The sequence below is a fragment of the Oreochromis aureus genome, linkage group 4, assembly GCF_013358895.1.
Source record: "Oreochromis aureus strain Israel breed Guangdong linkage group 4, ZZ_aureus, whole genome shotgun sequence".
In the NCBI taxonomy this organism is placed as follows: domain Eukaryota; kingdom Metazoa; phylum Chordata; class Actinopteri; order Cichliformes; family Cichlidae; genus Oreochromis; species Oreochromis aureus.
The window spans coordinates 15847117-15869481 of NC_052945.1; the positions used below are offsets into that span (position 1 = coordinate 15847117).

A 22365-nucleotide genomic window follows, 5' to 3' on the forward strand; every position below is an offset into this window, starting at 1 on the left:
AGTCCCTGTGGCACGATAGACTCCTGTAACACCTCGAGCACACGCAGATCTCAGCCCCTCCACCAGCTGGCCATCTCTGTATCCCACCTCTTCTCCCTCTCTCTGTGCACTTTAACCTTCCTGCCTTGGTATATATAGTCTGTGTGACTATCAGAGTTCTCCTGGCAGCCATCATGAAGGGTGCAGTCTCGATCTGTTTCCTCTCTCTGCTGCTTTTGCAGGCCACAGCAGGTAAGATTCAGAAGCAATTTGGTAAAACATGCTGTTTTAGGTGCGCTGGTGCACCGTGGGCATGAGAAATGTTTGTGTACAAGTACTGCTGATGACTGAAATGGTGATGTGGCACAAGTTTAGAAGCAGGGTTAATGAATGGTTAATAAATAGCACCATATTTGACTGCTCTGTCAGCTTGATACTTCAATGGTTCCTCAAAGATTCAGAGGATGGCCAGAAATGGCCTGTCATATGATTGAAAACAGGCTGTCCTGTAGGTTTTTGTGTCTATTGTAGGGTCAGTTTGGCCACAAATGGCACTGGCTTTTAGAGGCAGAGCACACCACCACCCAAGGATAAGGATAGACAGACAGAAATGTTACCCCAGCCTTTCTTTACCACCAGGCTAAGCTATTTAAATCTGTCCCAGTTTATAGTTAAAAAGCTGGCACGTGTTACAGAATTGTGGATTTACCTGCCTCTTTCTAATGCTCTTCATTATTAAATCAAATATTTCATGGCATACTGGAACAGCTGTCACTTTTCATGTATGAACAAATCGCGTTTGGGCGAGTTTCTGAAGTTCGGGATTATTAAAAGCCATTCGGCCTCCACTGTGGACTGACAGCATGTCAGCTGTCCTAATGCATGGCACCAGCTGATGGAAAGTCTTAGTCTAACCAAGGAGACGGGAACAGCCACGTGGGAGCTTGAATGGACGCTGAGCTTTTTCTGCATGCGCTAATTTGGTCTGTTTGCTTCATTCTTCGGTTTCACCTGCTACAGTCTGAAGAATGACAACCATAACACCAAAACAACATACATCATAACTATATCAAAGGGCACCCATGGAGCTAAATGTCATAGCGAGCTGATCACCCATAACTGCGCCCAGATTACCCATTCTAAAAATGCGGACTGGTCTCTGGGGCTGGACTAGCGCGGGTATTGTTACCCTTGTCTGTCACCCCTGTCTGTCCTTGGGGTGGCGTTCAGCTCCACAGCCAGGACCCAGGCCTCCATATTCCAAGCTGCTGTCAGGTGTCTAAGATTGGATGGGCTCCTGAAACCCAACCCCAAATCCCCCCCCTCCCTACAGCTCCTCCCTCCCTCCACTAGATCCTCTACCCTCCCCATCCCTCCTGAATCGTCACCCCTCCCAGTTCCATGCTTCCCTTTAGACACACTGCACAGCTGCTGCACTGTCACAATCACAATTTATTCCCAGCAGTTGGCCTTTTAGGGACATGCATTCTCCAGGCTGGAGGGGCCGGGCCGTGGCTTGCAGCTCAAGCTTTCGAAGAGCCCTTTTTTGCAGGCTCGTGCAGATGTCTTACGGTGGCCCCTGTCTGTGAATATATATTCCACAGGCATACTGTGTATTGATTTTTGCTGCAGAGCTAAAAAGGACTTTATGTTGAAATACCCCCAGGGTATGGCAACACTGAGTCATGAACTCTTTTTGTCTCGGTGTGTAATTATGGTGTTTTTGTTTGGTTCAGTCAACTCTCAGGAATTCCACTGAACTCTGCAGGATGGACACGAAGGTGTAACCGCCCTCGAAAGCAATGTGGTGTTAATATGCTATCATCTTGTCACAGGCTGCCTAGCATACAGATTTATTAATCCACCAGAAAATCTTATATCTTTTTTTTTTGTTTTTTAAATAAATACACCTGAAGGCTGCATCAGGGCTGACATACTAACACAGAAACTGATCATGTGAAATCTTATGAAAAAAGCCTGAAGCGGCTGATTGCATGGCCAGCATTGATCGCCTTAGCTGATTGATTGGAGTATCCACATTTTGATATAAAGCAAGAACACCAAATGATGCAAGTCATCTTTTAAGCTTAGATATCACTAGGCTGATGTGCAGGAGTGTGAAGATCTTATAAACCAACAGTGATTTTTTTTTTTCTCACCTGAGTGTTTCCAGACATTAACATGCAGTCATTAAACAGCTAAAACTTTTCACGAGCTGTGTTTCTGGGGGCGTAAACGAGCTGCTGGAAGTTGCAGGTTTCTTATGTGGATGTGACACTGCTCAGTGTTGGCATGTACTGAAAAACATAGGCTGCTGTAGGCAGAGAATTTTTTGTGTGAATGGCTATGATTGACCATTCAATGACTACAATCGTGTTTATTACATTATAGCAAACTTTTAGGTAAACTGTGAAGAGGCTTAAAATGTCACTTTACAATCTAAAGTACCTTGAAATTGGTAAAATTGTAGTGAATTAAAACAGTCGCTGGTGCAAATGTAGAAAGGTTACTTCTCTAACAGGCAGCGCTCAGAACTTGAGAGTCAGCAAACAGGACAAAAGTGCTATGTGTAGAATATTTCTGTCCACATTAAATACGCACTAACAGTTCTTCAGCCGCTTTGGTCCTTCAGACTATTTCTTCACACTGCCTTGTTTATAGTTGGTGGCAATACTATCCATCCTCACTCGGTAAAAATATCTTTGGCCTCCTCACTTTGCAGAGGGGAGACACTGAAAGTTAAAGGAGCACGGTCTCCATGTGATTCCCCTCTAATGGCACGCAGGACATCCCTAGGCTGCATGTAGTGGAAGGGACACGCCAGTCATACTCGGTAACTTTATTACACACGCTTCCTTAAGACGAGCCCCGCAGCCCCAAGGGCACCTGACGTCCTTTCCTGGCTCTAAAACAGGCGAGCAGTGACTGAGGCATCAGATCAACACTTCAGCGTAAAGCGCCTTTGCCCTCGCGCCTTTCTTTGAGCCTGTCCCTACACTTGATGCAACCCCCCCCGGTACTGTTTGGTGGCTTGTTCATTATTGTATGACATAGTAAAACTAATGAATGAAAGAAAATGAAAAGCAATGACAGTGACTTGTTATATTTTCAGAAATTGAATTAGCACATACAAGGAAAGCCATAAATTTGTAGCACATTTAAATTTACATGCATCATGCTTTTCACTTGGCTAGCCTGTGTACTACACAGTCAGTTTGTGGGGTGAGGATATCTCTAAAGTCTCCAAACTGACTAACAGTCAAAACCTTAAAATAGGCAGCAGTCATTTTGCCACCCCTCCTCTGTCCATCTTCTGACCCATTGTAGGGCTATTTTTGACTGTGTGGGAGTACGAGCTGCAAGCTGTGCCACCTGTTGCCATCTGTGGTATCTTCTCACCACACCCTGCACAGCTCTGCTCTCACACCTCTGACCCTCACTGAAGGAGGAAACCGGCATTCTTATAGGCTGGCAGCAGGCTTATTTTAACATTCATCTGCTTTGGTTTAAGTATGTTTCCTGCATTTCTGAGATGGGCACTAGTGAGAAAGTAGTTTTGTTTAATTGCATTCATGAATTTTAAATGAGAGCAGAGGCACTTTACAAGCCATTGGTCATGTAAACTTTTTTTCTTTCTCTTTAAATTTGACTAGAATCATTCTCTGTGGATCTTTCTGGTGGAAACCTTCTGCCTTCAGATTAGGGCTGCTTGTGCAGGATAAATCCTTTAACTGGGGTTTCCAGGGCTGCTACCCTCATCATGTTCACTTTAATTCAATTTACTTTGACTGTGCTGTAAGCAGAACATGATCCCGGGGGTTCCACAGTTATACAGATGGTCATTATATACAGGCACATATCAGCACACACACACTCTCCACAAAGTGATTCTTTGCCCTCAATAAACATGAAGCAATAATTTTGAGTGAAATACGGACTGATGTATCTAGAATTAAAGCTTTATTTATTCAAATAATCAGTCATGAAGGAAAATATGCTTGGTATACATTGAAAGTATAGCAGTCAAGTCAATTTTACCTGTTCAGATTCCATTGAATTGAATATTTTACATTGTACTTATGGAAAAAAATTACATGGAACAAATTACTTAAAATCAGCATTTTGGGCATAAATATTTATTGAGTGTTTGGAAAAGGCCAGAACATATATTAGCATAAATTTAATCCATCTTTAATCTATCTTCTTTAGTTAAAAGAAATTAACTTTGTGGGTTAATGTAATTAAATAGGAAAGTGAAGCATATTTCAGGCTGGTTTCCAATGGCTGATAGGTCATAAGAGATCTCCCTATAATTGCCGCAGTGGCTTAGATGTTCAACGGGATGTACCGACGCCACCAGAATGTTTCTCCAAACTGTGGCGCGGTTGTGTGGCAACGAGCTCAGCGAGGACAGGGTTCAGCTCCCCTGCCGCCTTCAGGGTTAATTTTGAGCACTGATGCAAGGCCCACTGTCCACAGGCAACATTACCTCTCTGATCTTTGCGAAGCTCTGTCCTAATTAGGGATCGACTGGATTGGAAGGTGTTAACAAGTTCACAGCCGTTAAGGCCCTCTCGAGGAGCTAGCGTTAAAAGACGTGACTCTTCTGAGTGATGAGTCAAGTTACAGAGGCTTTAGCAATCCCTGTAGTACTGCAGTGATGGCGTGTGAAAGACGTGGAAGAGATGGGATCTGGTCATCGACAGCCACTTTAGTCCTCAAGTGGAATCACCCTCTCTGCCCTCTGGTGGGTTTCATCAGAGGGCACATCCCCTCTATTTTGCAATATGATCACATTCTATTCAAAACTTGTAACCTGCTCAGATAACCGGAGCAATGTGGCTCAGATTCAAATGCAACCAAGTGGCCATGGATCACAAACAGATGACATCACTTAGTGGTGTTTCTAAAGGTCACATGAACAAAAGCAGCTTTGCGCAGGTTGTAGTTGTTGTCAGAGCTAAATCCGATTTATTATAAAGTCGCTGTGGAAAAAAGTTGCGGAAGGTTTGATGTAATTTATCTTATCCGGTGTTTAACATGTGTAGTAATAAACACTTCTTCCCTAAATGCTTGCACTTTTCCAAACTGCCAAACCCAATGTAACAGTGGTCCTTTCGCCTCTATGTGTTTAGTGCATATGTCCACTATATATTATTAAACTTGGCAGAATCAAAAATCAAGAAGTTTATTATATACATTGCAAAACACAGTGGTTACGCTGAGCAATAAAATTTTTACTTTGCAAGACATGCAAATAAATAAAATAAATAAGCAAACTAAACTAAGATAAAAGAATAATGAGCATATAAAAGTAAATAAAATAAAGTACTGTGTACAAAAGGGTAGAGCGCGGTCAGAACATAAGAAGTTACATGAGTTCACATTACTGCATCTCTGCTTTCATTGTGTTAATCCATTAGAATAAAGACAGGGCACACTTGCCATTAGGAGTTCACACGCAAGAAATATATGTAGTTTTTTATTGTATCGGCTGTTTAAGGAATGCTTTCTGCAGTAAACTGCCTCACAATATGTAGCCACAATGTATGGGTTTGCAGTGTTGCTCGTACCCTCATTTTATTCTGGCTACTAACCTTTTGGTTTCTCTTGTTCTTGCATCGTGCCGGCAGAAACATTACACAGGCTTATTTTTAGCAGGTTGACTCGGTGAGAATCAGCACTGTGTCACTGCCGCCACGCAGCAAAGGAGAAACCTTTCGGGTTTCAGTTAAAGCCCCAGAGATTTGTAATTTTGGGGGTCTCTTGTGGTCGTTTATTATTTTTGTATGTGCACATAATGAAATGCTCCAATTGGATTTCTGTGATCAGAAAATGCGGGCTGCATTTTTCATGAATGAGAAACATTTATATTGAACTCAGGTCATTTCAGTGAAAGAGAGTCAATTTACAAGACTCGAGGCTCATAAATATAAACATAAGTTTGCTCGAGGCTTGTAAACAAACAGGCCTTCAGATGATTTTACTTGTCATTTGATGCAGCGTTGGATTCGGCCAAAGCGACGTGCCATTCTGACGCTTGGCCAGAAACACTAGAAGTCATTCACCACATGGCCGGCTTTACTCCAGGCTATGGCGCAAAATGCTGCAGCAGCACTGCCCTCTGAGGGGGTGATGTTTATCAGATGTTTAAAAGAACATCTGATATGTGACTCTGCTTTGCAGTTTTGGTTTTGGAATTAAGGCATTTTTAAATATTTCTGAAAGAAAGCTTTCTGTTTGAGGGAGCACTGCTGATCAATATGGTCTATGGTGACACCAGAGAGTTGGAGCAACTATAGTTGAGTTTTTCAAAGAATATTTAAGTCGCCTTCTGGTTTTTACTCACTCCACCCACAACTTAAAGCCAATCTTGTCATCAACTACTCTCAAAAAGTGTGGCAGTATCTGTGAGAAACGACAGCGCCACTTATTTCACAGTGTATTAGACAATAACAAACTGACTGAGACAACACTGTACATGAAATGATGTGTCTGCAGTTCTAGTCTGGAAGTTTCTTTACCTTCCTAATCGAACACCTCTGCTCTACCCCCAGTCACTTTTTGAGGAGCATTACATAAATGCCAGGACATGATTATTTCTTCACAGACACCAGCTGAGATCAGAGGGTTGTGCCGCCAGCGACTGAAGCATAACTTTTCATGCTTTTTCTGATCCTCTGTGCAAGTGGTGTTAGTTTTATATAACTGCAATAAAACTGTGTATTTTTATTGAGAAAGTCAGGTAAAGTGCAGGCGATTATATGAGGTTATATTCATTTTTCTCTGTGCTGCTTAAAACATTTTGAACTTATCAGCGCCAGTAAACTGAATTTGCTGGCAGAAGGTATGCATGTAATTGGTTTAAGAACAACATCAATATTCTGTGCTTTCCACAGTCTAATTTTCAACTGAATGACTGCAGTTAATAATTCAACAGGTGCTCCTATATCAGAGTCAATCTTCCAGACTCTTAAATACCTTTAAAATTCTTTAACAGTTCTGTTAAGGGGGGTGTCTGGTAGTTTGGACGCTTAGACCCATAAGCTCCCAGGGCATGGAAGTGTGAACCAGGAAGACTTCCCAATTGCCGCTATATATATCTTGTGGCAGGTTGGCGTGTGGGAGGCGTTGTGGAGGGGGGTCTGTACTGAGGCCTGGGCACACAAGGACAGGCCTCACAGCCTGATGAGTCTGTGATTGGTGGATAAATATAGATGAGAAAAGACAGAGGATTGCACACCATTGTCTCATGTATATTATTGTTGGGAACACTCAGTCCGGCTTTGAGTTCTCCTCCTCGTCTGTTACGAAACCGGGGAAGTCCCTCTCTCTGTCAGTCTGCCTTATCTTTGCTGTTGTTATATAGCCCGTGCTGATGCCAAACACATGTCTTTGTTTATTTTCAGCATTTGCTTTCTAAATTAAGACCTGATTGTACTAACAGCTGTGATCTAAGTAATCCGACATGTTCAAAAGTGGACATGACTGGTGAGCAAATATTCTCTCTTGGTCATTCTTTCTGTCTTACACACACACACACACACACACACACACACACACACACACACACACACACACACACACACACACACACACACACACACACACACATGAAACAAGCTTATATCTCAGTTAAAATGTGTGTATTGACATGCACGACCTACATCTGAATGTAAATGCTAACTTAGCAACTATATTCCATTTAAAGGGGGGTTGGTTAGAACATTAATATGTTAGATGGGCTACTATTTAGTTCACTTAACCAACAGTTGGTGTATCAGTTGAGAGCTTCTGCTACATCAAAAAATATTTGCCTTCAATGTATAATCATGCAAAACTGTAATCTAAAAGGGAATATTTACATACTAATAACTACAAATCGAAAGTGTTTAGTTGGTGGATTGTGCAGGGGGAGTTTAGGTGCTATAATTTCCAAACTTGACTTGTTAAAATCTGAAAATACAGCAAAAATCATTGAATAGCTGATTTTTCTTTCTTTTTTTTAGTTTTCTTCCATATAACGCCTTTATACAAGGCTCATATTAAAACATTTTATTTATTTCCATCCACTACAAAATCAGTCAAGTCTTTGTCTTCACTGATCTTTGGTCAGACATACCATCATGTAATAGCAAAGCTTTAATAAACATGGCATGGCACCTGTCAACAAACCCAGTGTGTGCTTCTTTATTAAACTGCCGTTGAACAAATCAGACCTCCCATGTTTATTTTCTTAAAATATCAAGCTGGCCATTTAAGGCATACGCTGAGGTCTTGAAACAAACTGAATTTGCTGTTGATGTTTGTGATGTTTCTGCAGAAGAAGAAGAAGATGTTACCTCCGTCCTTAGAGACAGATCTCACATCGATGAGACGCTGCGGCTTGCAATGGAGGAAAAAGCAGGAGACTATGCAGGTGAGGATCGAAGGTGAAAGAGGCATGTTAAGAATCTGACTGCTTTAATTTTCTTCATTTTTTTCCACTTGATTTCCCTTTAACACTTTTGGAGGAGCAAACTAAATATGACAAGTCAATAGGATTTTTATGCTATTTAAAAAAAACAGTGTATCCAAAGAGAACACTGTTTACCTTATTCACCTTACTAACATCCTTTTGATCATTTCTGGTCTCCTTTTCCTTCAGCGGCTCTGGAGAGGTTGCGGAAGATCTACCATACGTCCATCAAGCCGATGGAGCAGGCCTACAAGTACAACGAATTGAGGCAGCACGAGATCTCAGGTATCGCCGAGCTCACCGGCTGCAGCTTCACTTTGCTTCACTTTCTCCTGTTGGTGTGGAGTTTTCTGTTTGAGTTGCTTTAGTGACTGATTTGTTCACTTGTTTGCAAAAAACACAACATCTTTACACCTCCAACTGATGCATTAACAGCAAGATGTTACCTGTACACTCTTTTTTATATCGGGTTTAAGGGTGGGATTGTTTATCAAAGTAAGAAGGGTAGTGTCTTTTTTTACCCCTTCTGTTACACATTGCACTGTGCCCTGTTTCTTTACAGTGGACTCAACACTCCAAGCTGTACACTGAACTGCCCAAAAAACCCCACTTTCCTACAATGAAATAAAGTTATCGCCCTCTTGTGGCTTTTCAGGCCTGCATGCAAAAAAAAAAAAAATCAACCTGTATTTTCAATGTATATGTGCGTAAAACGCCCCTATGTGCGTTTTAAAGATGGGAGTAAATCCCCACCCCCCCAATCACCTGACTACACGGGCATGTCCTCCATCTGTTTACAGACATGTTTGACACTTCGCAGGTCAAATATGGGATTAGACTCCAGCCTGGATCTCCCACCTGTTTATGTACATTTTTACTTTATCCCTCCATGTTGCTTGTGGAAACATCACTCCCTCACTGAGCTTTCCTCCACCTCCTGTTTCCCTTCACTTCTCTATACTCCACCCTCTCCTGTCTTCCACTCGTCCCCATCCCCTCCACTCCCTCTTCCACCCCTCATCTAACAGCCTACCCGGGAAGAACCCTGGGGGACTCAGCCACAGGTGGGTGTGGCCAGAGCTTACCTGTGCATGGCAGTGCCTGCAGTGCTCGGCCCTTTCCTTTCAACCCCTCATTTGTCTTCATACATTTGCCCTGAGTGGGTTGCAAAATTTCAAGCATGTTTCACTTTGGACGACACTCAATATGACCGAGGTGCAGTGAAAAGTGATCCATGTGTGAAAGCTTCATTTTATGGAGAGTGAATAAAAAGAGAAGTAAAAATGCTCTTAACATACTTTAAGTGTGTTAGTGCTTAAACTGCACATTATTTAAACTTTTTATTAAGAGACTTACCATTACTTTGTAAAAACAAATATAATGTATTTATATAAATGGGGTTGCATGTGCAGCTTTGGTTTTAACAAAGGATACAGAGGTTTGAGGAGGGGACACTGGTGGGAAAGGGTGGTCAGTGTTCAGCTAGGAGTGAACTGGTTTACTTTTTCACTTTATTTTTTAATATTATTATTTTTTATCATTTTTTTAATCATTTTTAGTGATGCTTAATGTCTGTTTTTTTGTTTATTCTTTCTCCTTTCCCTTTTCAGTCAGTTGCATTGTAGTACATTGCACCCAGCCACCCAAACACCATGTCCACTCACAACAGCTACGAGACACACAGCTTGCGCTAGACCCGTCGAGTCTCTTTGTCAGAGTATAAAACTTTATCGTGTGTCATGAGATTATGGCTGCTGCATTTTAATGAATTCCCTTTATGCTATTAAACACCCTAACAGCTTTACAACTTGTTTCTGTCCTTCCTTCTTAAGTTTTGTAAAATATGCCCTGTGCTCTGGATTGGGAGTGCTGTTCAGATGTGCTCTTCAGGGAAAAAATAAATAAATAAATATGCAGGGAGACCTTTTGGATAGATGGTTGGTTAGATGACTGGCTAGATGATGATTTCACCACACTGCTGATAATTTAATCAGTGTTGTTTCTTCTTGCCCTAAACAGATGGAGAGATTACCTCCAAGCCCATGGTGCTATTCCTGGGACCATGGAGTGTAGGAAAGTCCTCCATGATCAATTACCTCCTGGGCTTGCATGACAGCCCCTACCAGCTCTACACAGGTACCATAAATATTTATTTTTTATTTTGTAGATTAGCAGTAAATAACGTTAAGTTCTGAAATCCAGTGCTGATGGAAAAAAGGGCAAGGTCAAAAGTGCAGTTGTTGCTAAATCTACGTCAGATGGGGAGTTGACTGGAGAACTGGGTGCTTTACATCTTACTGAGGTTCAGTGTGTTTTCCCATCTGCTTCTCCTCCGTGATGCTAATCTCTTCCTCTCTTCCTCTGTGATGTCCTTCTGCAGGAGCTGAGCCTACTACCTCTGAATTTACAGTTATTATGCACGGGGAAAAGATCCGCTCTGTTGAGGGTATCGTTATGGCGGCTGACAGCTCGCGCTCCTTCTCTCCCCTGGAGAAGTTTGGCCAAAACTTTCTGGAAAAGCTGATTGGTATTGAGATGCCCCACAAGCTTTTGGAGCGTGTGACGTTCGTCGACACACCGGGAATTATTGAGAACCGGAAACAGCAGGAAAGAGGTAAACTCAAGAAGCTCACCCTCAGTTTTCAACTTTCAGATACCACAAATCAGCTGTGTGCAGCTCATTATGACTTGTGCTTTTCTCCCATCTAGGCTATCCTTTCAATGATGTCTGTCAGTGGTTCATTGACCGTGCTGACCTGATCTTTGTCGTGTTTGATCCCACCAAGCTGGACGTTGGTCTGGAGCTAGAGATGCTCTTCAGGCAGTTGAAGGGTCGTGAGTCACAGATTCGCATCATCCTGAACAAGGCTGACAACCTGGCCACCCAGGACTTAATGAGAGTTTACGGAGCGCTCTTCTGGAGCTTAGCTCCCCTCATCAATGTCACTGAGCCTCCCCGTGTCTATGTCAGTTCCTTCTGGCCATATGAGTATGCACCTGACACCAGCCGGGAGCTCTTCAAGCGGGAGGAGATCTCTCTTCTGGAGGATCTCAACCAGGTGATCGAAAACCGCATGGAGAATAAGATTGCCTTCATCCGCCAGCACGGTATCCGTGTACGCATCCACGGCTTGCTGGTAGACCGCTACGTCCAGACCTTTAAAGAGAAGATGAGCTTCTTCAGTGATCCCGAGTTAGTCTTCCAGGAGATTGTAGATGACCCAGACAAGTTTTACATTTTCAAATCCATCCTAGCCAAGACCAACGTCAGCAAATTTGACCTGCCCAACCGCGACGCTTACCGTGACTTCTTTGGCATCAACCCTATCACCAACTTCAAGCCTCTGTCAGCTCAGTGCTCCTACATCGGAGGCTGCCTGCTTGATAAGATTGAGAAGGCAATCACCACTGAGTTGCCTGCCCTTCTGAGCAGCATTAACTCTGGCAAGCAGCCTGGCCTGTCCTCCTGCGAGGCCACCGGCTGTGGCGAGAAGCCAAAGAATCGTTACCGAAAGAACTGAGGAACACAAAATACTCTAAAGGTAGAAAGGAGAAGGAGAAGGTGAAGAGAAAGGGTCTGGTCGATGCCAACCCTGCTTTTTGTCAGAACGCTTGTATCACTAATGGAGACAGAGGCGAGAAGATGCTTTTTTTTTTTTCTTTTTTTTTTAAGGGGAGGTACATTTAAGGTCCGTAGGATTGAAAGAGATAGCGGGAGGGAGGGGTCATCGATAAAGGCAGCTTAAGGATACAAGTGCTGAAGAAATGAGAACATGCCTCTCTCCCTTGCACAACCACTCTGGACTGTCTGGGACTTTGGGATTGGGAAATCAATGATGTGAATAAAAGAGGAAATGGGAAAGATTAAATGAGAACGAATAAAAAGTTTAAATCCTGAACAAAAAAAGTCAAATACCAGCTCCCTTGTATGTGAATAAAGGAAAAAAGTGGAAACAGAAATGTGTGTTGGACAACTTGTGAGAATTGCATTGCAGCAGGTTAATTCCACACGCTTCAGGAAGCTGTTTTTGAAGTAGCCCCTTGTGTGGGTGCCATGCAGAGCTAGACATCCAAACCTTTGCTTTTGAATTAGATTAACACTGCATGTTCGAAATTACAGGAGGTGCATGTATTTTCCCTCTGACACAAGCAAAAGTCCCTTGTGTTACTGACACCTGCAACACATGTGGCCGTTTTATTGTTTTGGTTATTTTTCCTCATAATTTTGTATGCTCGCCAGTCTTGGTTGTTGACAACCTCTGAGAATAGCAGGGGTCAGGGATCAAAGGTCAGAGTCTTCAGTGCAGAGTGGGTGTGTTCACTCTGCTTGTAACTGTTGTTACTCTTTTTTTGTGTTTGTTGTTTTTGTTTGAGTCTATAAATTTGCTTTCAGCAGGATTTAAATGCTGCGTAGGGTTTATTTTCCCCTCAGTGATAAGCTTCTCAGCCTTTTCTTTTAAGTGATCATATAAAAATAACATATGAATGAGGGTTTCAAATGATTTATTCTGCCAATTATTCTGCAGGTTAGAAAGATATTTGCCATTTTTTTCTGTATAAATAGCCAAATGGCCAGTTGAGTAAGCTATATATATATATATATATATATATATATATATATATATATATATATATATATATATATATATATATATATATATATATATATATATATATATATATATATATATATATATATATATATATATATATACACACACACATATATATTCTCTGCTGCAAAATTTTGAAAATTGCTGCCAAAGTGTGGTCGATCTTTGCAGATTTCCCAGCTTGCAAAAAAAAAAGAAAAGAAAAAAAATGTGAGATGGAGGTAAAGGAGAAGTGGAGGACTGATGAGTTGACCCCTGACCTCTATGGAGAGAAGGAAAGCAGAAGGTAGCTTTTACCGCAAATTCCTGTGTACTGTGCCTCAATAAATGTCCTAAACACACTTGGACAGTCTGGGCATTGAACAATGGATATTTTGCTTGTTGGCTTCAGCTTTGTGGAGTCTCTGCACACCTTAGCATGTTATTTCTTTTTCTTTGGCTTTATAAGTTGTAAAAGACAAAAGATCAAATGTGTTAGGGTTAGCAGCTTCTGACAGAGCCAGGCTCGTTGCTTCCAGTATTGGTGCTGATCTGATTCAGTATATTTTTCCAAATTTTTCCAAGAATGCTTCATACACAAAGCCCTAAATCGTAAAGAACAGGTAGGTGGTTCTAAGCTAACCCCCCAAAAATAAAGTTGACTCATGGCCAAGTGCACTTCCTGTTTCCTCCACGTGTCCTGGCTCACTAACACCCCTGCTGCTTTTCCCAACTAAACTCTGAAGCATGATGCAAAAGAATATAGCAAACATAACCTCCAAATAAGCTTAACTTTGAATAACTTTTCAGTTTGTTTGAGTGTGAGTGCTGCACAGGGTGTTTAGTATGTTTACACTGCAGATTCAGAACATGCCCACTAGAGAGAGCTGTGTAAAAAGAGGAAAGAAAATGCAGACCACTGGCAAAAGTTTATAGTGGGATTGATCGCTCAGGCTTTGTAACATTAGGTGGTTGCATTTCTTTTTTTGTGTACTTGAGTGTAATTTATCTTCATTTACCTGTGAATTAGATATTGAATGGATGTGCATCCCATTAAAGTAGTTGTTGATTCACTTTTTTTTTCCTTTTTTAAAAAAATTTAAGTTCATCTTGGCCTAATTTTTGCAAGCTTGACCATCAAGAATAAAGATTTCTGATGGACCAAGCAGTGAAACTTTGTGGTTATTCAAATAAAATGATCAATCTTTGGACTCAAACAAGAAAATTTGCTGAGATTACATCTTGCGCTTGCTTATTTCCTGTTTCCCCATCTTGTCTCCATACATTTCTCTCTATAACCTCTCACTCTGTTCCTTTTGTCTCTCTTACACCAACATCTGAACAGATCCGATCTCCCACTTTTTGAAAGCATGCTTTTTGTATTCCAGAGCTGCAATGCACCAGCATTTTGTCGTGACTGTGGGAGTGAGGGGGGGCATATATGTGAGTGTGTCTGTGGATGTGTGTGTGTGATGTAAATTGCCTCAAGTTTTGACATGTGCACCAAAATCCCCCTTTATACAGTGATATGAACCCACGTGAGCTTCTCTGTGAGTGAACTCCAACTCTTCTGCGAGCGTTAGTTGAGATATTCTCAGAAGATTAAAAATGATACAGTCATTTATGAATAAATCAACAGAATCCCAGCTCACCACTTTAAAATCACAGTAAATCTTCTTATTCTCCTAATTAAAGACAGAGTTTTGTTTGTTCCCGTGCACGCAGGTGGAATGCAAGAAGGTAGCGCGGTTCCCTCTGGGGGTGCTTTCAAAAAACAGCGAAGCTCCTTGCTGACTACAGAGGCCAGCTGCTTAATATTTCTGTCAGGCTGCTGAATAAATAAATAATAGAACATTAAACCTGCAGGTTCTTCATTCAGTTTGGCTGCACACTCTGTAGCCTTCATTTTCCATAGTCTGCCTTAAATGAAGTATTCAGAATTAGATATCAGTGCTCCTATTCTGCTTTTTATTTGAAGATACTCTGTATATATCCAGGTGTCTTCTAAAGAAGACTTCTTCTACTCTCATCTTAGAGTAAATGTTGTGTCCTTAAATGATAAAGTCATGTTTATTCTATTCTTTTCAATGGTATAGAGCAACAGAAAAGAGAGGAGGGTAGGGGGCTTTGTTCACGAACTGAACATATGGAGTTTCGCTGAGTGCCATTAGAAACATACATCCCCACCCTTCCCTAAAATGCGTGCTCGCTACCTTTCACTCTATTGCTTTTTATCAAGTGCGTGCACGTTCCTGCACTGTAGCCCTCCCCTCCCCTCACTCAACCCCTCTTTTCGTCTACTCTGCTCGCAGCGTCAAGTCGATGGTGACCATCAAAACGGAAGAAGAGAGAGGGATTTTCAAAATAGGAGATCGTTTAAAGTAGATTCTTTTAGCGTGTCTAGAGTGAAGCTCCAAATTGGTTGACAACAAGAGCCTCTAAGGAAACAGTCTCTATGTATGGAAGCTCGTTTCCGCCAAAAATAAATAATAAATAAATACTAATAACAGGAACAAGAAGAAGAAATAAATAAATTAAAACAAGTTTAACATATAACATAAATTTGAAAGATGCCACTTATAGGTAGAAATTTGCGTTTTGCAGTATTATCTTAAACTTACAACTTACTAGATCAAACTTATGAGAAAATAACTTAAGAATTTGTTTTATAAACTCTAAATTCTAACATTATAACCTGGAATTTTTACTTATTTCTTGTCTTTTCTTTCTTTCTTTCTTTCTTTTTTTTGTTCAAGCTAAAAGAAAGTTTTTGAAACTTTTGGATGATGGAAGTAATTTTATTTAAACACACAAAATAAATCAAACAAACAACAACAACAACAACAAAATCCCCGAAAGAAAATAAAAGGTCTAAATGATTACGGGTTTACTTAAGAACCACAAATTTGTTTGCTGAAGCTTTCTTTTGTAGTTTCATGCTAACAGAGTATTTTAAGGTGACCGTATGAAAGGTTGTTGCAGAAAGAATGTGTTATATTGACCATGTAATACATGCTAATACATGACTTATTATGGCTCTGTGCCTTTTTAAAAAGAAATAAAAAAAAGGCATATTTGGGTTTTTATTTTGAAAGAAAAGAGGGGACGTGATATGGTATTTATTCTGGCGTCACTTTCTTTCTTTCTCCCTCTTACACACACACACACACACACACATACAAACACACACTTCTCTCGGCTGGACGGCTGGAAGCGCACAGAGACAGAAGATGGTGGCGGCTGCTGCTGCCACCGTGTTGCCCGCTGCGCCTGGATTGCGCGCACAGCGTTTTCGCGCACGTGTAGACGCCGGTGCGGCACACAAATTGTGATCAGATAACCCGATAATAGGACAATTCTATCTCTCACTGTAGACGGCACAAGGGATGGAAAGGCAGGACGGTGCAGCAGCAGACCTAATCTAGCCTATCATGTGAATCTTGAATCACCTGGAGGTATGACGATATTCTTTGTATCCTGCCCAATTAATCAAAGTGGCCGTATGAAGGCAGCGCTGTGCTTTAACCTGTGGGACTGTGCTATTGGGGGGAGTGGAGAGGAGGTGGAGACCTTTTAATTAGCCCGACTTTCTCCGGGGCTTTCGTCGTCTGGCGATTACAGGGGGGACCAAGCTGTCGTGGGCAAACTTTACTTCATATACCAGGAAGGACTGGACTTCACGCAGTCTGCTCCAGGGGTCTGTTTGTCTTCGCAGATTTCCGTTTGAGACACCACACAGCCGGGCATGGTGAGGATATTAAGACAATCTGGATATTTTCCTTCTTGGGGCGGACTGACGATGAATTGGACACAGTTTGGATGTGAATACCAAAGCAGCGCTAACAAAACACTGATTTAAGACTGGCTGGACTATAGCCTTGAGAGGCGCGCGTATCTGTGGAGTGCTCATTGCCGTCTGTGCTCTTGCAATAACGCCGAATAGTTCATTCGCATCGCATCTCGCTCCTGCAGAACTCCGTGCACAAAATATCTGCCGAGTTCGGAGACGCAGTGACGGTGGAGACTCTGGAGTGGAAAGCCAGGCGAGGACGGGGCGCCGTCCATGAGTGTGTTGGCGATTAGGCCCTGCGGCAAGGAGCGTGGGGGTATAAAAATAAAAACTCAAGTGGCATGATCCCTGTATCCGGTGTTGACCTACGCCTTAATTTTAACCGCTGACCTTTTGGGTCGACACGGCAAACGGCAAAAGCTCGAGCCACTGCGTCTGACTGGCCCTGGATGAAGTTTTGCTCAGTCATGTAAACTTCACATGGTTTAGTTCACTTGACATCGACGTGTATGGAAGTAGAAGCGTGGGTAACTGAGTGGATAAGCGGAATTGGACACGCACCAGCAATGAAAGCGGGCTGAACAAACACACTGAGTACAAAACAACTTCACAGAATTGAATATGTTTTGTTTTTTTTTTAGACACATTTTGAGAGCACCTTAAAAATAATTTATCCTCTCAGTCCTATTTGTGTGTGTATTTTTCAGCATTTTCCTGTACTCACAGTATTGTGTAATTCTGTCCGTTTGGCCAAATAGTTTCCAATGAGTGAAGCAAAGAGCTGGCTGCCTCGGCAGAGCAGGCACTGGGTGAACCTTGCAGTTTCAAGTGCATCGAGTCAAAACAGCCGGGAATGTAGAGGAATGCAGGGACTGACGTCAAGAGTGGCAGAAATGAACTATTCAGAAACTGTGGATGGTCTGCTGGTGTTTCTGCAGCCAGAGCACAGAGTGTGATTTTTCTCTCAAACTTTTTTCTCCATCGCTCTCTTTTTTTTCAATTTTAAAGATTGAACAATACTGTGTTGCCGCAACTTTTTGCCTTACTTCATTTGTGTCTCCTGAGAAATAACTGTGCCTTCTACCTAGCTTTTTTTTTTTTTTGTAATTTTTTTCTTTTTGATAGATTAGAAGAAAACATGGCATCCCCCCAGCATCAGCAACTGTTGCCTCACAACACAGAAGTGAGCTGTGACTCAAGTGGAGATGGAGGCGTCTCTGTGAGAATTGGCAGTAGTGTCAAACACAAGCACGGAGGCGGGCCGCTTGGTTCAATCGGGGGAGGCTTCATTGGCGGAGCCAAGCACTGCAAGTACAGCATTTCCTCTAGCTGTAGCTCTGGGGAGTCCGGATTGAGGAGGCCGGTGGTCAAGAGTTTTCGCTCTCACAAAAAGATGCCACAGCTTTTTGAGAGATCTGCTGGCCATTTCTGGGACCCAAAGTTTGACTCTTCTATCCTGGAGGAGGCCTGTAGAGAACGGTGTTTCCCTCAGACCCAGAGGCGCTTCCGTTTTGTGCTTTTTTACCTCCTAGCAGCTGCTTTACTCTGGGGATTTTACTTTGCTGCCAACCCTTCTCGCTGTGATAGGGTTGCTTTTCTCGTCCCCACTGCTTCCTTCCTCCTTTTCTGCTTCCTCCTCTTCCTCTTAACGTTTACCAAACTGTACTCTCGCTGCTACAACCAAGCATCTCTGCTGCTCATCCTCGTAACCTTCATACTGACCCTGGCCCCCCAGATTCAGACATCTGGTTTCAAGGACCCTGAGATTCCAGCACCTACACTTGATGTGGAAGAATTCAGTGGAATAGGGCCCACATACAACATGTCATATGAAACACTTGTGGGAGATAGCAACTGGTGTCCCTGTCTTTCTCCTGTAGGCACCTTCTCCCTTTGCATTGAGGTTCTTCTGTTGCTATATAGCGTCCTTCACGTTCGTCTCTATGCCTCTGTCCTCCTCGGATTTCTCTACTCCATCTTTTTTGAGAGTTTGGGCTGGCTGCAACTGACTCAGGTAGGCGAGAAGTGGAGCTTAGCCGCCCCATCAGATTGGGATACTCTAAGGTGGTTGGGCCCAGCAAAAGCCTTGCTTCATCTCTGCGCTCATGCCATTGGTATGCACCTGTTCATCATGTCTGAGGTGCGGTCGCGGAGCACCTTCCTCAAGGTCGGACAAGCTATCATGCACGGCAAAGACCTGGAAGTGGAGAAAGCCTTGAAGGAACGAATGATCCACTCTGTTATGCCCAGAATCGTGGCTGATGAGCTCATGAAGCAGGGCGATGACGACATAGGTGATCATTCTGTTAAACGTTACTCCACCAGCGGGGCTGCTGCTGCCATCTCCAGCCCTAAAAACAATAAACGCAAGAAAACCTCCATCCCCCGAGGCCAGATCATCTTCAGGCCCTTCAACATGAAACGGATGGAGCCTGTCAGCATCCTTTTTGCAGACATTGTGGGCTTCACCAAAATGTCTGCCAACAAATCTGCTCATGCCCTCGTTGGACTTCTTAATGACTTGTTCGGACGATTTGATAGACTTTGTGAGCTCACCGGCTGTGAAAAGATCAGCACTCTAGGAGACTGTTACTACTGTGTGGCCGGGTGTCCCGAGCCCAGACCAGATCATGCCTATTGCTGCGTGGAGATGGGCCTGGGCATGATTCAGGCTATTGAACAGTTCTGCCAGGAGAAGAGGGAGATGGTGAACATGAGGGTGGGAGTCCACACTGGCACCGTACTGTGCGGCATCCTGGGCATGAAGCGCTTCAAGTTCGACGTTTGGTCAAACGATGTCAACCTGGCCAACCTGATGGAGCAACTAGGCGTTGCTGGGAAGGTCCACCTATCACACGCCACTGCCAAATTCCTGGATGATCGCTACCAGCATGAGGACGGACAGGTCATGGAGAGAATAGGACAGAGTGTGGTGGCTGACCAGCTCAAAGGTAAGTGAGAATAAATGATCAGTGAAAAACATTTGTTGCTTCTCGATCTGCTTTATTGTAGATTGGCTGTCGGTTCATCGGCATTAAAGTCGATGTGTTCTAATACTTTTACCCTGCCCACAGAGGAAATGTGTGCTCATGCCAGCATATTACTATTTCACCCTCCAGGTGAATCAAAGCACTTGTGAGGAAGCATTTGCATCGGTCCAAGTCAGAACAGAGTTTAAGCATCATGTATAATACCTGATGGGCTGGCAGGGCTTTGAGTGTGTTATCAGTGCCCTCTGTGGCACTGGTACTATGTGACTCTATCACAGACAGACGCCATCTTCTTTCCCATCGTTCCCTCCACCGTGTCTCTACCCGCTCTTTGTTCTCTTCTTCAATTACATTGCCTTCCAGACGTCCTCAGTGTGCTGCGTTCCCGTTACCTTGCCCTGAACCTCTGGGATTGCTTTACAACTTAATGCAACTGTCACCTTTTCTGAAAGAGATTTGCCTACAGCTATATCCTCAGCCCTCTATCTTGTCTTTTATGTCGCCTCTTAACTGCTCGACTGGCGGCTTTTTTATATGATGCATTTATGCAAAACGCCTCAGTGTGACTAAATGTTGGCTTAACTGCTCTTCTCATCATTTAAGGCTTTCTGATCCATTATCAGCCATTGTAAGTGAAGTGACAGTGTCTGACTAAGGTATTGCAGATGGTGTTCATCTGCCCTTTTGAATTAGCATTTTGGGTTTATTTTTGCTTCACTGTGCTGCCTTGAAGGCTGCATGTCAGATTTTGTCCAGTGCATTTTAGGCAGGAATTAGTGTGAGCACAAATTAGAAATTCAAATGTAGCCATTAATAATTTGGGTGCATAAATTATCAGTGTATTTATATACACATCATTTCCCCCCAGAGATCAGTGCTGGGATCAGTCAAGGAAAAGGAGCGACTGAAAGTGCCCTTTGTTTACCAGGCAGCAGGGCCGATTTATAGGCCTGCATTTTCCTCTCATCTTTTAGATTAATGAGCGACTACCACTCTTGCTCTTATGCCTCTCTTTTTATTTTTATTCTCAAGATAAATGTCTTACCCAGAGTGCTATCGCCTTATTCGCCTCTTCTTTTCCCCTTATTCATGCCTCCTTTCTTGCCTCCATCATGTATTCACTTCCCCCCATAAGATTTATCCTCATCCTGTAGGTTTCCTATGCCAGTGACAGAGCTGGCTGTCAGGAGAGAGTTGTTCTCCAGCGCTGTAAAATTCCCTCCGCTGTCTAGCTCAGTCTGTGTAAATCTCTTGGGTACCACTGCAGCCAAGCATGGATCGTGTCTGAGTCTGGTCCCTGTTGCTTGACTCAGAAGTAAATTTCTCCGACCTAGACAGCGATCGCCGTCTGGCTGTCTTTTATGTATCTTTGAAGCACTTTTTGAGTTAGTGTAATGTTTTAGATTCTGTTTTTTTTGCAGTTGCACTATAAGTTGGAGGTGGGTTTCTGACCAAAAAGTGCCCATTTCCAAGTTTATATCCTCTTATTTATATCTAGCTGCTTTTAATATAAGCTGTTTATGGTTCATTGTAAAAAAAAGGAAGGTTCATATGGAGGGCAGCCACGTGTGGACAGTTGAGTTTTACAGCTGCGTCCTGTTCCCTCCTCAGCTCTAAACCTCAGTAGTGAGGAGTTTTAGGAAGAAAGTGATGAAATTGGGGCCGAGTTTGCATCCTGTTCATGTAAGTAATGCGGATATTACAGTTTATTATGAGCCTCTAATTGTTTTCCTTGCACTTGAGACATCCTTGACAGAAAACAAAATTAAATCCAACAAAATTCAACAATAATCAAATGTTAGTCTGTAGAAATGCTGAAAAATATCATGAAATTATTCTGGTCAAGGCAAAAGTGATGATCTGCAACATCAAGTTGCAAGTCTAACCTCTGAAATATTCAGTTTAACTGCCACGAGGAAAAGAAAAGGAGCACTTCCTCACTTTAGAGGACCTATAACAATAACATTTATTTCTCATTACTTTATGGCATTTTTTAGAGGATTTGTTTATTAATTACATAATTTAAAAATAGTATTCATAGGCAGTTTGAGCCTTACCATAAATCATAACACGGTTTGCTGGAAGGATATTATGATATGATGCTTCTATAAACAAACATACAGGCTTTTTATCACGTAGCTATCTATGCTGCCAGACCTTTGTGTTTGTTACTTTTTCTTACTGGAAAAGCTATATTTGGCTCCATTTCCCCGGAAAAGTACCTGCATACGTCTTTCCTTTGTGCGTAATGCAGAATGATGGCACCTGCAGAAGATTATCCCTTTGGAGGAGACTGTCGGTGTGGCCTTGTTATTTTTCTGCTGATGACAGAATCGCCACACAAAACATTGCTCTTCTCTTTTTCAAGAAGCCATTGTTTCCAGGGAAAAAATCACTTTGTTTTTGGCTGTTGCTTACTGAGGATTGCACATGCTACAGTAAAAATGACGTTATTACTTTCATAACCAATTCATGTCTTAATCTCCAACACTACAATAGTATTACATGTGAGCAACTAGTAGTTACAGCTGTCACAAGTAATGCCCATACTGCTTT

General features: G+C 42.4%; 2 protein-coding genes across 3 annotated transcripts in view; both read left to right on the top strand.

Moving 5' to 3' along the window:
• Window positions 1–157: 157 nt before the first annotated feature.
• On the top strand, window positions 158–13017 carry srl (sarcalumenin). Of its 2 annotated transcripts, XM_031741252.2 has the most exons (7): window positions 158–231; window positions 8303–8398; window positions 8627–8722; window positions 9466–9501; window positions 10457–10573; window positions 10818–11051; window positions 11147–13017. In XM_031741252.2, the coding sequence occupies exons 1-7, from the start codon at window positions 174–176 to the stop codon at window positions 11956–11958; spliced, it is 1449 nt and encodes a 482-aa protein (XP_031597112.1). In that variant the 5' UTR covers window positions 158–173; the 3' UTR covers window positions 11959–13017. The 2 variants fall into 2 exon arrangements, with proteins under 2 accessions (XP_031597112.1, XP_039466666.1); XM_039610732.1 differs by lacking the exon at window positions 9466–9501.
• A 3120-nt stretch (window positions 13018–16137) lies between these two features.
• LOC116321439 (adenylate cyclase type 9) overlaps window positions 16138–22365 on the top strand; it is a 42579-nt gene continuing 36351 nt past the window's right edge. Inside the window, exon 1 of the mRNA XM_031741290.2 lies at window positions 16138–19770. Coding sequence (XP_031597150.1) covers window positions 17958–19770 — 1813 coding nt within the window. The 5' untranslated portion in view covers window positions 16138–17957. The remainder of the gene's footprint in view (window positions 19771–22365) is intronic.

What these genes read in the sequence shown, in the direction of transcription:
- srl (XM_031741252.2), top strand. Translation starts at nt 174, where the DNA reads ATGAAGGGTGCAGTCTCGATCTGTTTCCTCTCTCTGCTGCTTTTGCAG. An exon ending in CCCCTACCAGCTCTACACAG is followed by an intron (nt 10,574 to 10,817) that starts GTACCATAAATA and finishes GTCCTTCTGCAG; the next exon opens with GAGCTGAGCCTACTACCTCT. An exon ending in CCGGAAACAGCAGGAAAGAG is followed by an intron (nt 11,052 to 11,146) that starts GTAAACTCAAGA and finishes TCTCCCATCTAG; the next exon opens with GCTATCCTTTCAATGATGTC.